The sequence below is a fragment of the Onychomys torridus genome, chromosome 14, assembly GCF_903995425.1.
Source record: "Onychomys torridus chromosome 14, mOncTor1.1, whole genome shotgun sequence".
Lineage (NCBI taxonomy): Eukaryota > Metazoa > Chordata > Mammalia > Rodentia > Cricetidae > Onychomys > Onychomys torridus.
Window position 1 is genome coordinate 47,326,275 of NC_050456.1, and position 15,281 is coordinate 47,341,555.

The 15,281-nt window shown below is 38.2% G+C and overlaps 1 protein-coding gene across 2 annotated transcripts in view; it reads left to right on the forward strand.

Moving 5' to 3' along the window:
- The window catches only part of Mpp5 (membrane palmitoylated protein 5), a 94,972-nt gene that overhangs the window by 41,319 nt on the left and 38,372 nt on the right, over positions 1-15,281 (forward strand). Inside the window, exons 2-3 of one of the 2 annotated variants that reach the window (XM_036205819.1) lie at positions 4,816-4,896; positions 7,352-7,872. In XM_036205819.1, coding sequence (XP_036061712.1) covers positions 7,506-7,872 — 367 coding nt within the window. In that variant the 5' untranslated portion in view covers positions 4,816-4,896; positions 7,352-7,505. The remainder of the gene's footprint in view (positions 1-4,815; positions 4,897-7,351; positions 7,873-15,281) is intronic. The other variant, XM_036205820.1, reaches the window with a different exon arrangement.

Consider the following 15,281-nt stretch of genomic DNA (forward strand, 5'->3'; position numbering starts at 1 on the left):
GGCGCCCCTTTGAAGTCCATACAGAGCATTCCTTCTGTTGCCCACCCCACTGCATAGCTGTTTACTGGCTGTTTCCATCCTAAGTCACTGAGAAGCTGGACTCTGCTGTTTGCTGCTTATCTGCCATATGTTCTTTCAGTTCTCTGATAACACAGTTCCATGAGAATGAATTTTTTAAACACTGCTGTTTGCTTTAAATTATTAAAAGGCATGTGCTTTGGGGTACAAAGTAGCCATTATGATTATTAAATACAGAATGGAATGATCAAGCTAAATAATCTGCACATCAACTCAAATACTTAAAAGTTCCCTCTCCTCCTCTTGTTTGAATGGTCCTGGGATCATCCACTATCACAAAGATAAAGGGTCTGCTGTGAAAACATTAGAAACGTATTATCTTAGCCATTTTGACTGGGTAATACTTTGTTCACTGTATTCACTGTACTATTTAGTATACTCAGGTATTGCTCTCTTGCTCTCCTGAGATTTTGTGTCCTTAGACGTTGTCATTCCCCTCTTCCTATCCCTCTCTAGCTGCCGTCTATTCTTTGCTTCTTCCTAAATGTCTGTTATTACTTTACGTCTAGGTGAGGGCATGTAGTGCTTGTCTTTGTGCACAGCTTATGTTGCTTGGCATATTATTCTTTGATACCATATTTATAAAAATGGCTAAAGTTTCTTTTTAAAAGCTGAATGGTATTGTATATGTGTTCCATTTTTTTCTGTTTCTCTTTTTAATTAAAAATATTTGTGCACAATGCATGTGTATGTACATGTTTGTGTGTGTGTGAGCTGATGTGAGGTGTCTTTGTTACCCCCTCCCCCACTTGGTTTGAAGGGTCTCTCACTGAACCTGGAGCTCATCTTTTCAGATACACTGGCTGGCCATTGAACCCCTGTCTCTGCGCCCTTCCCCCACCCACAAAAGCTGGAATACAGATGTGCAAAGCAGTGCTTGGCCTTTTTGTGGGTGCTGAGGATTGGATCAGTTCCTCATGCTTGCATATTTACCCATTGTACCAGCTCTCTAGCCCCCTAATTGTGTTTTTCTTGCATTTTTCTTAGTGTATAATTGTTAAGCTCCTTGCACATCTTGGATACTCACTTTTCTTGATTCGTGATGTGCAGATGTTGTCTCTCATTGGAAGCGGCCTTTGGTCCGTTGATCCCTTTGCTACACCAACCTTTTCAGTGGCATAGTATTTGTTTTTGTTTTTGTTGGCTGTGCCTTTGGGTGAGTCCCTCAAAACAGTCACTATGACTAAGTGTTCAATCTCCCATCCCCAACCCATGTTTTTAATACTTGTAACTTTCAGTTTCTGGTCTTAATGTTTAAGTCTTTAACCAGTTTTTGGGTTGAGTTTTGTAAATTATAAATGTAGCAGTATTTTTCCTATCTACTTGGTCTGTATTATATTATTTTTATGTTAAGGCAATTGTCTGACCCACAATCATAGGAGGAAAGAAGAAACTTGTAAACTTAAGTAAACTTGAAACTTGAGTTCAGATGTGTTTGATTATATAATTTTGTTCAGGAATGTAAAAACTGCTAGATCCTTGAAAGTTTATATCAGAAGATAAATAGATCTTCTAAACTGATGACATCATCTTACTGGTATCTAGCTGAGTGTCAAGATTCTTACTGTTTTCTGTCCTCAAAGGCTGAAGATTTTTAATGGCTTAAAGATATATGTTACCCTTAGCCCATTTTGAGATTTTTTTATGTCAGTTTTTATTTATTTATAAGATTTATTTATTTATTTTGAATAGTGTTCTGCCAGACTGTATGTCTGCACACCAGAAGAGGGCCCCAGATCTCATTAAAGATGGCTGTGAGCCACCATGTCGTTGCTAAGAATTGAACTCAGGACCTCTGGAAGAGCAGCCTGTGCTCTTAAACCTCTGAGCCATCTCTCCTGCCCCTCTTTGAGATCTTTATTGGGTTTTTACTCTAAACTTTTTTTTCTTTTTTTGGTTTTTCCGAGACAGGGTTTTTCTGTGTAGCCTTAGCTGTTCTGAAACTCACTTTGTAGCCCAGGCTGGCCTTGAACTCACAGAGATCCGCCTGCCTCTGGATAGTCCAGGCTAGTCTGACTCAGGGATCCTTAAGTTTACAAGCATGAGCTGCCTGCCCAGCTTTGTTTTGTTTTGAACTCTTGATCCTCCTATGTTATATTCCAAGTTCTAGAGTTACAGACGTGCACCATGGTGCCCAGCTAAATATTTTTTTAATGGAATTTTGTTTCCACTCCCTATACACTTATTTGGCATTGTGTGTTTTAATATAGTTAGTTTTAATGATGTGCAAATAGCAATAACTCCTTTGGAATGCAATTATGTGGATGACAAGTAAATGCACTCGTATCTGAAAACTAAACTATGTAAGATTTTAAAATGACTTTACAAGACTTGCCAGTGTGATCTACTAAAAAGTAAACCCAGGTTATTTGTACTTGGTCTTTTAATTTGATAGTGTGCTGTTGAGCTGAGTTCAATTTACTTCAGATGTTTAAGTGTTTCTTTACAAAGGCTTCCTGTGTTGTCGAGGTGGCCCAGTGGTCAAGAGCATGTACTCCCCTTCCCAGCTCCCCTGTCAGGTGGCTCACAACTATCTGTAACTCCAGCTCCAGGGATCTAATGCCTCTGGCTTCCACAGGAACTAGCACATGTGTGCACATACAAATGCAAAAAGATACAAATGCACATAATTAAAAATAATAAAGTATAGATCTCCAAAGCAAGAACAACAGTTATTTCCTTCTGAAATTTATAAACTATTTCTCCATCCAGGAATAGTAATACATGATTGTAGTCCCCACACTGAGGGTAAGGAGGCAAGAGGATCAGGAGTTGCAAGTCTGCCTCAGACACATCGGATTCTAGGCCAGCCTACGCTGTATGTGTAACCCTGTCTCAAAGCAAACAAACAAAACAAAAACAAAAACAACAAAACACAAACTTTTTTTCAGCTGGATCTTGGATTGATTTTTGTTTAAAGTTGTACTTTTTTTTACTGAGTAATAATTTCCAAGTTGATACCTTGTATGACTAATCCAAATGTATTTTGATTTTGACTTGTATTTACTTTGTTTTGGATATAGCTAGTTCCTTCTGTGATTTTTTTTTTTTTTCTGAGTAGGGGGGCAGTGGAGTTCCAAGGTCATCATTAGTTACATAGTGAGTTGGGCCAGCCTGAGCTACATGAGTCTGCCTGTGTCACACCCCCATCCTCACCCCCAGCAACACACACATACAGCTGTTCCTCTGAGGTATAATTCACACATAACAATGATAACTCCTTTTTATTTTGGGTGTGTGTGTGGGGCGGGGGTAGGCTGGCATTTGAACACAGGGTCTCATGCATACTAAGTAAGAATTCTAGACTGGACTTTATCCCCAGCTCTAGAAGAGTTGTTTAAGTGTACAATCAGGCTTTGTTTTCCTTTAAAATTGATGAATTGGCAAAACTTACATTAAAATCTGATTTTAAGTGTTCAATGTAGTGAATTTTAAAGATAGTTTATGTAGGGCTGGAAAGCACTCTGCAAGTAAAAGTACTTGCTGCCAAGCCTTACAAACCTGAGTCTATTCGTGGCAGAAGGAGAACTGAGTCCATGAACTTTGTGAGTTTGGGTTTCTCCAACCTTCCTTCTTTTTAATCTTAATGATTTTATTGTTTTAGTTTGGTTTCTGTTGTTGTGATAAGCACAGTGACCAAAAACCAAAAACAGCTTAGGGGAAGCAAAGGTTTATTCTGTCTCACTTTTTACAGCCGTCAATGAGGCAGGAACCCAGAGGCAGGAACCCAGAGGCAGGAACTGAAATGGACCTAGGAGGAACAATGCTTGCTAGCTTGCTCTCCCAGTTTTACACAGCTACCTTCCTTACAAAGCCAAGGCCCACTGCCTGAAGGTGGGGAACTGCCCTGAAACATCTGGGCCCTCCTCCATCATTAGCAGTTAAGCAAAGGTCCAACTGGCATCCCTGTGGCCAGTTCAATGGAATCATTCCTCAAATGAAGCTCCCCCTTTCCAGGTGTATCAGGCTGATAACCAAGATAGCTGTTACAATGTTTTAAGTGTTACTTCATTGTGCTTTATTGTTTTATATCGTTCACATGCCAACAGTTCACCCATTTTACATTTACAATGTATTAGTATTTAGTATATTCAAACTATATGACCACCACCAATAATTTTTATCATTCCCTGAAGAAACAAACCTACACACCTCAGTTAAAATTCTCTTGCCCACCTTCCCACCTAAATCCTAAGCAACCTATTTACTTTCTGTCTTTATAGTCCTACCAGTTCTAGACAATAAATAGAATTGTACAGTATGTGGGCTTTTAACTAGCTTTTTTTTCATGTGTATGTGTGGTGTATATATGTGTTTGTGTGGGTATACACATATACATGTGCGTGTGTAAGCTCCTCAACCCCTCTTTACCCTATTTTTTTTAAACAGTATCACTGAACCTGGAGCTCATTATTTTGGCTGGGTTGGCTGGCCAATGAGCTCCAAGAATCCACTTGTCTTAGTACTTCCCAAGCACTGGCCTTACAGACATTTACCACTATGATCAGCATTTTATGTTTACATTAAAATATAACAACACTCATTTTAATTGATGTCTCTTAGTGACTGGGATGATAGTGGTGTGCAAAAAAATGATATATATCATATTATATAACTAACTTTGCAAAAAAAAAAAAAAAAACCCTATCTGCAAAAAGAATATTTTTTTCACTTCCCAACAAAACATACTTGCATACTTTTATGCTTAGTTAATTATCTCCTTTTTCTGTTTTGCAGAATAAGAAAGCTAACTTGAATTTTGGAGAAAAAACAGAGTAGAGAAACCGACAGAAGACAAGGTTTTCCAGTTTGCATAATGTAAGTTCTTTTCACTATTTTTGGCCTAAGTCCTGTATTAGCTGACAAAGCTGTTTCTATGGAAACATAGTCCAGTCTCTTAAAATGTCAGAGGAATGCTGATCACTTAAAATGAGACTTTCCAGCTGCTGGTCAAAGGGTATTACATGCTAGAAAAGAGAAGAAAAGACAACTGGAGGGGAGGGGTTAGACTATAGGTAGGCAGTGAACGTAATCATGCATGTGAAGTCTGTCTTTCCTGCCTCTCTACCGAAAGCATAAGATTATATAAGAAACCATTTCCCCAATATCCTGCTTTGTTCCCCAGCTTTGATACAAATGCTTGTTTCTTGGTATTGAGTTTTGGTTTCTTCCATCTCTATCATTTGGTCATGTGATTTCCATTTATCTTCAACAGACCCTACTTGTATATGGATAGTTGTATTTCAGAGTGCAGCACAAAGAACTGTATCCTTAGATTTTCCTTGTTTCTTGTTACTCTGTTTTAGATGTCTGCACCCTCTTCAGACTTATGATACTCTTGAATTTTGTTGAACAAATATTTCTTGGCCATTTCCTCTATCACATGTATTATGTTAAGTACTGGAGATGTAAAAATAAGACATAACCTGTTCTCTAAAACATTTGGAATCAGATGAGGAGAACCAGAGGAAAATAAACATTTAATTTTTTTCTCTCTCACTAAACTGGACACTTAGGAGAAATAGCTAAAATAGAGTATTAAGTGGATTAATAATAGTCTAATGATGAGAATTCTGATCCAGGTGTATGATTTATAATTCTCTTTCATGATTCAGTGTAGTGAATATATACACATTTTTAAAATATCCAATAATTACAAATTTAAAAAACTAAGAGTTCATTTTTGGAAATATGTAAACTCCTAGGTTTTTAAAATTAAAATTAACCATAGCACTATAATAACTTCTATGCAAATTTCTGCTTACTTATAATGAAAACATTAAGTAAGTTGTTTCTAGTTTAATTTATACCTTTTTATAATTAACACAGCTTAAAGATCACCTAATATAAATTACATAGCTCTAATTTTCATGGAACAGAAGTCAACATAATGGTAAATATGGTGCTTATATATAGGTCACATGCTTATAAAGAGACTTAAAGTTTGATGAGGATAATCTGTCATTCTTATAAAAATACAGTGTTAGCAGTTCCTGCCATTTGTGTCTATTTTCCTGATTGTTGATCTTAGTGGTTCTCCCAGGGCCTGGATAGGAGTTTATTTGTATAGTAGTTTGTCTTTTTACCTGTTTCACTGTAATGACATTAGAAAGAAGATTGATTGGAATTAGGAATACTGTCTAAAAACCCGGGTTTTGCTCAGTCAGCATTGTACTCTAAACATCTTTACTGAAATGATGCTCAACTCAAGGAGGTAGAAGACTCATTATTGTAAATATTTTTAAAGCCTGGGCAGAAGAAGCTAATTAAATTTAATGTGTGGGTCTGCACACATAAACATCCTGTAATTTATGCCTAAGTGGCTTGATTAAAACCTAGTGCCATTGAATAAACTGTTTTTCTAGTTTAATTTATGTTGGAGGATTCTTAAGATAGAATCAAGTTAATACTAATAGCACACATATTTATTTTGTAACTTGTATACATTATCTTTTTTAAAACTAAAATAAAGTTCTGTGAGTAAGTTTTCTAAGTGCCTCTGAGGTTCAGAGGGAAACTGTCTCTAAGCAAACAAGCTGGGAAATATAATAGAGCCAAAATGAAAATTCAGTTTTCTGGTCTGTGTGCTCCTTTTGCTATATGTCTTTGGTTTAATGGTATGGAAACTACCATTTTCTCTAAATGAGTCCTTACATAATTTTAATTTTCTTTATAAATTGACCAGTTATAAAGACTGATGTTCTACATAGTCCTTTTCTAATCTATGTAGTTTTGTCCTTAGATAGTTTCACTGATAAGCCTTATTGTTTTGGGGCATCATCTTCATTACAAAACCCACTTAAAAATGAATTTAACCTAAAAACACTATCTGTATTTCAAGTTAGCCATTTACATTGCTGTTGTTCACACAGTTAACTAATCCTGTGTGTATTAATTAAGAATAAGATTGAGATGTTTAAAGTGACTGTTGAAATATATCTTTATATCCAAAGCACCTATTCTCTATAGAATTAATAGCCAAACTGGTTTACTTTCTCGCTCTGCTAAACTTTACAGTAAACTGGTTTTCTTAACCTGTAAATTGAATAGTATACTTTATATTCTGGAGGGGCAACTTTTTAAAAAATATCTTGATGTTCTCAACATTATCAGTAAAATGAAGGGAACGCATGGCCTTACCTTAATTTGCATTGTAAACTACACTAAGAACATAGTAGATATTTTTTATATTGTGTAGAAATGGGAAATGGGCTATGTAAAGTTTGTTTTTATATTGTAATTCTTACACTTTTTCCTTCATCTTTCCTCTTAGATTTCCCTCATGGATACATTTTCATAGCGTTATTATGTGATATGAGAAGTTTTTTTTTCTTTGAAGTAACATGGATTTTATACTACAGAATTAAAAGAATTGGCTTTATAGGAAAATTGATATCTAAAAAGTGGTACAGGTTTTATAGATAACCATGACAACATCGTATATGAATGGGCATGTGACAGAGGAATCAGCCATCGGAATAAAAAATCTTGATCTTGCATCACCAGAGGAACATCAGAAGCACCGAGAGATGGCTGTTGACTGCCCTGGAGATTTGGGCACCAGGATGATGCCCGTGCGAAGAAGTGCACAGCTGGAGCGGATTCGGCAGCAGCAGGAGGATATGAGACGCAGGCGTGAGGAAGAAGGGAAAAAGCAAGAACTTGACCTAAACTCTTCCATGAGACTGAAGAAACTAGCTCAAATTCCTCCAAAGACTGGAATAGATAACCCTATATTTGACACCGAAGAAGGACTTGTTTTAGAAAGTCCTCACTATGCTGTGAAAATATTAGGTAAGTAAAAATAGCACAGCATGTTTTGCTTTGGTTTACTTACACTGTCACAAAGTGTCTATGAGAAGGGCCAGCTTTAAGAGAATGTAAGTAATGGCAGCTTGAATTAAAGACCAGGATCAGTTCTTTGCTCTTAGAACAAAAGCACTGGTTTGAATATTGTCCTGGTTTGCTTTCTGTTGCTGGGATAAACATTACAACCGCAAACAAGTTGGGGAGGAAAGATTTATTTGGCTTACATGTCCCACTCACAGTCGGTTATTGAGGGAAGTCAGGGCAGGAACCAGAGAGGAAAGCTGCTTCCTGGCTTGCCCGTGACTTGCTTCCTCAAATTGCTTTTTTTAACTGCCCAGGGGTGGCTGTTGTTTCACAGACTTTTCCTGGGGAGATGTAATACATGTCTATTCATCCCAGAAAAGGAGCCAGGACAGACCAAAGTAATGGCTGCACCAATGTCCAATTTGGTGAGCCAGTGCGTTTTTTATTGGCGTCACTAACTGGACTATGGGTAAAGGATTACTTACAAGGAGCAAGGATAATGTAAAAGCAACTCAGCACCGGAAAGCCTATACCAATGTGGGTAGCAGCTCCCCAAAACTGCAAACTTTACTCACTCTGTGCAGCTGGCAAACAGCTTGACAGTCTGAATTTCTTTTTCAGCCAGTTTAGTTGGACAGAATCTCTCCTCTGCCCCCAATAATTGTTCGCTTCTTTTTTTCACTGCTGGGAAAGGGCCCTGAAGAATGAGATTGTAAGTTCCTGTTCTCCCTGACATGTGCCTTTTTATTTACTTCATGAAGCTCCCAATCCTCCCCTTCCTTCCTAAAACAAACATTCCCTTAATTTGGAGGGACTATTGCAATTCTTATGAACATGCCATGTAACCAGTGGTACTGCCCACCATAGTCTGGCCCCCTCACATCAGCCACTAATCAAGAAAATGCTCCCAGCCATACCTGTAGGCCAATATGATAGATGTAATTCCTCAACTTAGATTCTCCTCAGGTAAGTCTAGGTTTATGTCAAATTAGTGTAAACCAGCACAACTGACCCTTTGCCAACACAATATACAAATACATCACTAGTAAACCATAGTCGCTCCTTTGTTACTTGTCCCTAATGTATCATGTTACTATTAATATCACAGTATAAGACAATCTAACTTTTAAAATTTCCACAGTGTTTTAAAAATTCCTGCAATTTAAAAGCCCAAATTCTTAAAAATCCAAAATCTCTTATTGTGTGCTCCTCTAAAAATAAAACAAGGGGCTAGAGAGAAGGCTCAGTTGTTAGGAGCACATACTGCTCTTCCTGAGTTCAATTCCCAGGACCCACATCAGGTGGCTTACAACTACTATAATGCTAGCTCCAGGGGGATCTCATACCACTGACCTATTTGGGAACTTGCATTCAGGTACACATACTCCCCACATCTGTATACATAATTCAAATAATAAAAAATAAACCTTAAAAAACAAAAACAAGTTGTATACTTTCTTATTTCAAAAGGGAAATCCCAGTAGTGTAAATGGCTCAGTGTCCAGTGTCTGGGACTCAATTATGATCTTCTAAGTATCAAAGGGCTTGAGCACAGCTTGTGTCATAGGCTCATTGGCTTCACTCCACCATACTACCATCCTTGGTGGTTCTCCCATGGTATTGTCATCTCCCCATATTCTGGAGTCTCCACTGCAGTGAAGGCTACATCTTCACCAGTGGGTCTCATGTCCTCTCAGGGATTCCCACCCTGCCACAAGGTGCCGGGCCTCAGCTTGTCTTCATGACCTCTTCAGTTCTGAAATTTTGAGCCATCAAAAACCAGTTGGCACAAACTGTGCGGGAGACTTTCACATTGCCAGTTTCATCTGCCATCTTGAGATGCAGCCTTGGCAGGGGACCACAGCTTCATTGTGTTCTCCTGGAGGAAATAGTTGCCAAAAAATTTCTCCTCAGTGTTGTAACACGAATCTTAAAAGGTCTTATAATAAAAAAAAACCCAGAGCCAGATACTGGGGTGAAAGCCAAAAGATCAGAGAGGCAGAACAGCCAGCCACTAGTTCTTACCTCTACAAAATCCTCTGCCTCAAGAGAGTGAGTTTCTGTTTCCTCACGCCTTATGTACCTTTCTCTGCCCAGACATCACTTCCTGGGATTAAAGGAATGTGTGCTTCCCAGTACAAGAATTAAAGCTGTGTGCCACCACACACCTCTCCGTCTAATCTGGTGACTGGCTCTGTCCTTTGCTCCTCAGGCAAGTTTATTAGGGTACACAATATATCACCACACAGTGTTGCTGGTCTCTTGTTAATCAGTTTATTTTTCAACCTCTGCTAACTAGTATCGATTGTCCTATCTAAGTAAACATTGCACTTTAGTGATGCTGCTCTATTAGAAATCACTGATGATTCTTCAACCTCAGCAACCAGAAACTAGAGATTCTTAATTTGAAAATATCATAGGAAAGCCCTAATAAAATCTTTGAGAGACTCAAACTTCTCTTTACATGCTGGGCTTCCATTGTCTGCATTTCCCTCGATCTTCTTCTCTTCCAGGCTGTTAACAGAACAGCCTGTTAAACTCTTTACCAGCTTTACCAGCCCTGGGTTCCAGTTTTCGCCACAGTTCTCCCAAACACATTATGGTCAGGTCTGTCACAGAAATACTGCACTCCTGGTTCTATTCGTGGCCTCCTTTGCTTCCTGTTGCTGTGATGAACACAGTGACTGAAAGTGACTTGGAGAGAATCAGAGTCCATCATTGAGGGAAGTTAGGGTAGGAGCCATGGTGGAAAGCTACTCATCGACATGATCTATGTGACTTGCTCAGCTTACTCTTTTATACAGCCAAGGACCACCTGCCTACGAGGGGCACTGCCCACAATGGTCTGCACCCTCCCACATCACTCGGTATCCAAGAAAATACCTCCCTGACATGCCCACAGGCCAGTCTGAAAAGATGCAGTTCCTCAGTTGAGAGTCTGTCTTCCCAAATATGTCTAGTTTTGGGTCAGGTTGACAGAAACTAACCAGCACAAATGATCCGATACTACAGGCTTTATACTGTAAAGTGAGTTGATATTCTCACATTTCCTATTAACTCAACTTTTTAAAAATCAAACCACTGGAAAGCAAAGTTAAATAATAATGAAAATGATAACTACATCTTAAAATCTATTTTTTATGACTGTCAGTAAGACAAACAGGAACTACTCATGTGGGATCAACTTATCTCTAAATTCTATTGCCTGACAAAAACTGAAAACCTGGACCTAGGATACGATTTATGTGCAAAAGAGTTATGTGTCCAAAAACCATGAGAGTATTAGGTCAAAAGCCTTCTCAGAAAGAATTTCTTTAAGCCTTTATAATGTTAGCTGGCAGTGTAGACCTAATGAGATTGATGAGTGATGGCAGATGTATATTCCCACACTTAGAATATTTAATCAATGAACTTTGTTCCTGCACACACCAATACTTTCAGAGCTGTGTTAGAAGCCAGTAGAAGTCATTTTGAGAAATGTTGCCCTGCACGTTAATTTGTGTTTTCTTTAGAGCTGGTGCTGTTTCTTGTGATTCCTGGTTTTTAGATGTGATAAAGACATGCTTCTATTTTTCCATCATTCTGCCATTCCCATGCCTATTGAACCCTGCAGCCTAGGTACCTTAGCAAACACCATTCCTATAATGATCCTGTTACGAAGGTCTCTGTCATCTCTGTTTCAGAGATGAAGGAAGTAGCCAGTACCAGTGCACACATGTAATCCTAACTACTGGGGACGAATGTGAGAAGATTGTGAGTTCCAGACCAGCCAGGGCAGCATGATGAGACGTCTCTAACAAAGTGATAAAGGAGCAACAGTTGACTCTCAGTCACATCACACTTGATAAAGACATCAAGCTAATACTTGGGAGGGTCCAATTTGAATTTGCCAGATCTGGAGTTGCCACTGCAGCAAGTAGTGGTTTAGATAGAACGTGGTAGCTAACCTGCACTTGGTGCACCTGGCCAGGGCTCATGCTAACCCGGTTTGCCCACAAGCATCATATATATGCTATATTTGTTCTTCCATGAGTCTTTTTATCTCAAATATGGAGCAGTTGCTACTCTATCTCACTTACTTTTCTTTGGTAATTTTTTTAGAATGCCTATTTCAGATGTTCATGCTTCTGTTTTAAAAAATCATAGATAGCCGGGCGGTGGTGGCGCACGCCTTTAACCCCAGCACTTGGGAGGCAGAGGCAGGCGGATCTCTGTGAGTTCAAGGCCAGCCTGGTCTACAAAGCGAGATCCAGGAAAGGTGCAAAGCTACACAGAGAAACCCTGTCTCAAATAATAATAATAATAATAATAATAATAATAATAATAATAATAATAAACAAACAAAATAGTCATAGATAATGTATGCTAGACTTCTGGGGCAGCTTAAAGAGACAGAAGTCAGAAAGAGACCAGCAGCTTGACCTCAGCAGAAAGGACTGTTTGACCCAGGAAGGACAGGCCTGGATGTGTGTGGAGGAGTGGTCTGCAAAGAGGGAAGGGAGTGCCTGGGGTTTAGGAATGGGAAGGTAAGTGCAGCCTCAGGGGCTTTCATAGTCTCTACCTCCTGGAATTGTTTGTCCAGACAAGGCATTTTATCTTTCAAAACTGCCTTGCCCCGCCTATCGGGCTACCGTGATGCAGCTTTCAGGATGCAGGAGACAGTGGGGGATTGAGTTAGGTGGTGAGGGAAAAGGGGCTGGAGTTTCTACATGGGATGTGGGGTATCAGCAAGTCGTAAGGGAAGGGGAAGTTCCTTGGTCAGGATCTGACAGCGTTTGTTCCAGGTTTATTCCAGCTAAGTGTTCAGAGACACTGCTGCATGCCTTCAGATGTGATTACAGTGGGAAAACTATGTATTTAGTGTACTTGTATGAAGGAATTTTAATATTTTTCCCACTGAGAGTCATTCCCTATTTCTTCTTGCTTACCCCTCATTTCTCACCATCTCTCCGTTTCCTTCTCCTCCCTCATAAAGTCTGGATTGATCTGTTATTAGTTTAAAATCTTAATACATTTGGCCATGTGTACTACTTAGAATCAGGCTGTTTACACTTTGTATATAGCTTAAGCTAGGTTAGTTTATGGAAAATGTAATGTTTTGTTTTCACACAAAAAGTAAAATAATTTCTAGTTTTATTATTTGTTTTCTTATTTTTCATACCCTCTTTCTCACTACATTGCTCAAATTGGTCTCACGTGTCTTGGGTTCCAGTTACCCTCCTGTGTCAGCCTTTGTAGTGAGTTTCCAATCCTCCTCCCCCTCTTCCCCTCTTCCCCTCTTCCCCTCTTCCCCTCTTCCCCTCTTCCTCCTCTTCCTCCTCTGCTTTCGACTCCTCTTCCCTCCCTCACCACTAAGCCACATTCCCTGCTTCTTTCTGTTCCTGCTCATGGATTCCATAGCTCGCTTTCCCACAGGTTTAAAAGAACTATTCTTTCTTCCAATTGATAATCCACTATGGTTTTCATTGATACCTTCATTGTGGACTTTGAACTCAAAGCTGTTCAAAGTAAATTGAAATATAGTGCCGGGCATTGGTAATTTATTTCTTGGAAGATTTAAGAAATCATAATGAAACTCCTCGTCTTGTGCAAGAACTGAAAAATATTTCTAAAGAAGTGTAATAGTGTTTACCAAATATTTTTCTCTGCTAATAATCTGCTAACACATCAGACTACAACAGAAATACTCCCTTAAAAATTAAGTGTCTTCTTGTCAGTATTTTAATTAAACACACATGATAAGAGAGGGTGTCAGCCCTCACAGCCAGAAGCAACAGTGTTGTTTTAAGTGAGGGAAGGATGGAGCAACTGGTTTATTTCTCTGAGAAGACACCTTCAGTTTCCAAATGATACATCATTTATCTGTGAGTAGACAAAACATTCCATAAGAATTTAAAATGTCATTAGAAAAGTTATTTTTAATGAAAGTACTTGTAAATTTGTAATATATATAATAAAGGCTCAAAAAAGGAATTGATAGAGAAAATACTCAGAAGGGATAAATTGAATTTTTTTTCAAAGCAGTCAGAAACCAGTAAATAATACTGTTATAAGTTGTAAGAATTTTAATTTATTAAGATTTCCTTAAAATTGACATACATTCAAACCCTTGCTTTATTGCAGATAAAAAAAATTTTTCTCATTTATCAGCAGAGAAAACTATCTTGTAAGACGAATCCTAAAAAAATTGTAGATTAGAGTAAGATATAATCAAGTAATTCTCAGATATTTCTATGTTATGTGTTTCAGCTTCTGTTTTGTATTAACAGTTATATAATTTGGGGCCAGAGTTGTGAACAAGTAGACAGAGTAAAGGAAATAAGCTAAAGAAAACTACTTTCTGTTACATACACGTCTGTGTAATTGATATGTCCTTGAAGAGGCAGCAGGAAAGGAGACACACACACACACACACACACACTCTTGAGTTTTGTGGTTAGAACTTGCTGATTTATACCAGATATTTGTAATGTTGAAGAAAAGAAAAAAGTGAAGAAAACAAGGGTGAATAAAGAATGAAATCAAAGTAACACAGCTCCTGCACATTTCTAATATAAACTAACTTTTGATCAGTTTTTGTATTGATTGTGAGACTACAGTTTTGCCTTACTGTAATAAGCTTTTAAAAATAAGTTTCTTTAAAGCTAGCAAAATGTCAGGGCCAATGAATCTTTTTTACATTATCTTTCTTGTGAGGTGACGTTCGCCATCAGATGTCTGCTTAGCCTGCTAGAGGTCCTTCTAAACAAACTGTATTAGCCATACCTTCATTGACATTTGTTTCTTCCTACAAATGAAGTGATAAAACAATTGAAAATAGCTTTGTTTGAAGTATTGAGACCATTTGAAAAGTTTCTGAGTGGGTTTGCTAAAATCAGAGCTTCCCTAAAGATTTAGGAATTCATTGGGTATGTACATACTCCTATAAATTTTGGTTCTTCAATATAATTTTACTAAAAGTGGTTCAGTGCTACATCATTCAAACTTTTTTACACATACCTAAAATTTGACTCTGTTATTAGGTAATACTAGTTTTTAATTTTTTCCTTTCTTGCAAAGACTTGCTTCTTCCTTTTATGGCGTGTTAAATGCTTGGCAGGTGCAGGGGAGATGGCTTGATGGTTAAGAGAACTTAGTGCACTTGCAGAGGCCCATGATGGGAAGGGGGTGTCAAAACCACCTCTACCTCCATTTCCAGAGGATCTGATGCCTTCTCCTGACCTTCAGTGACTCCTGCATGCATGTGGTGCACAAAACTCAGGCCCACACTTGATTTTTAATTCGTTTTTATTGTCACTTAATTACTATTGACCTTGGACAAATTAATTATTTTTCTAAACCTTTGGTATTAAGGTTTTCTTGAGACCCAA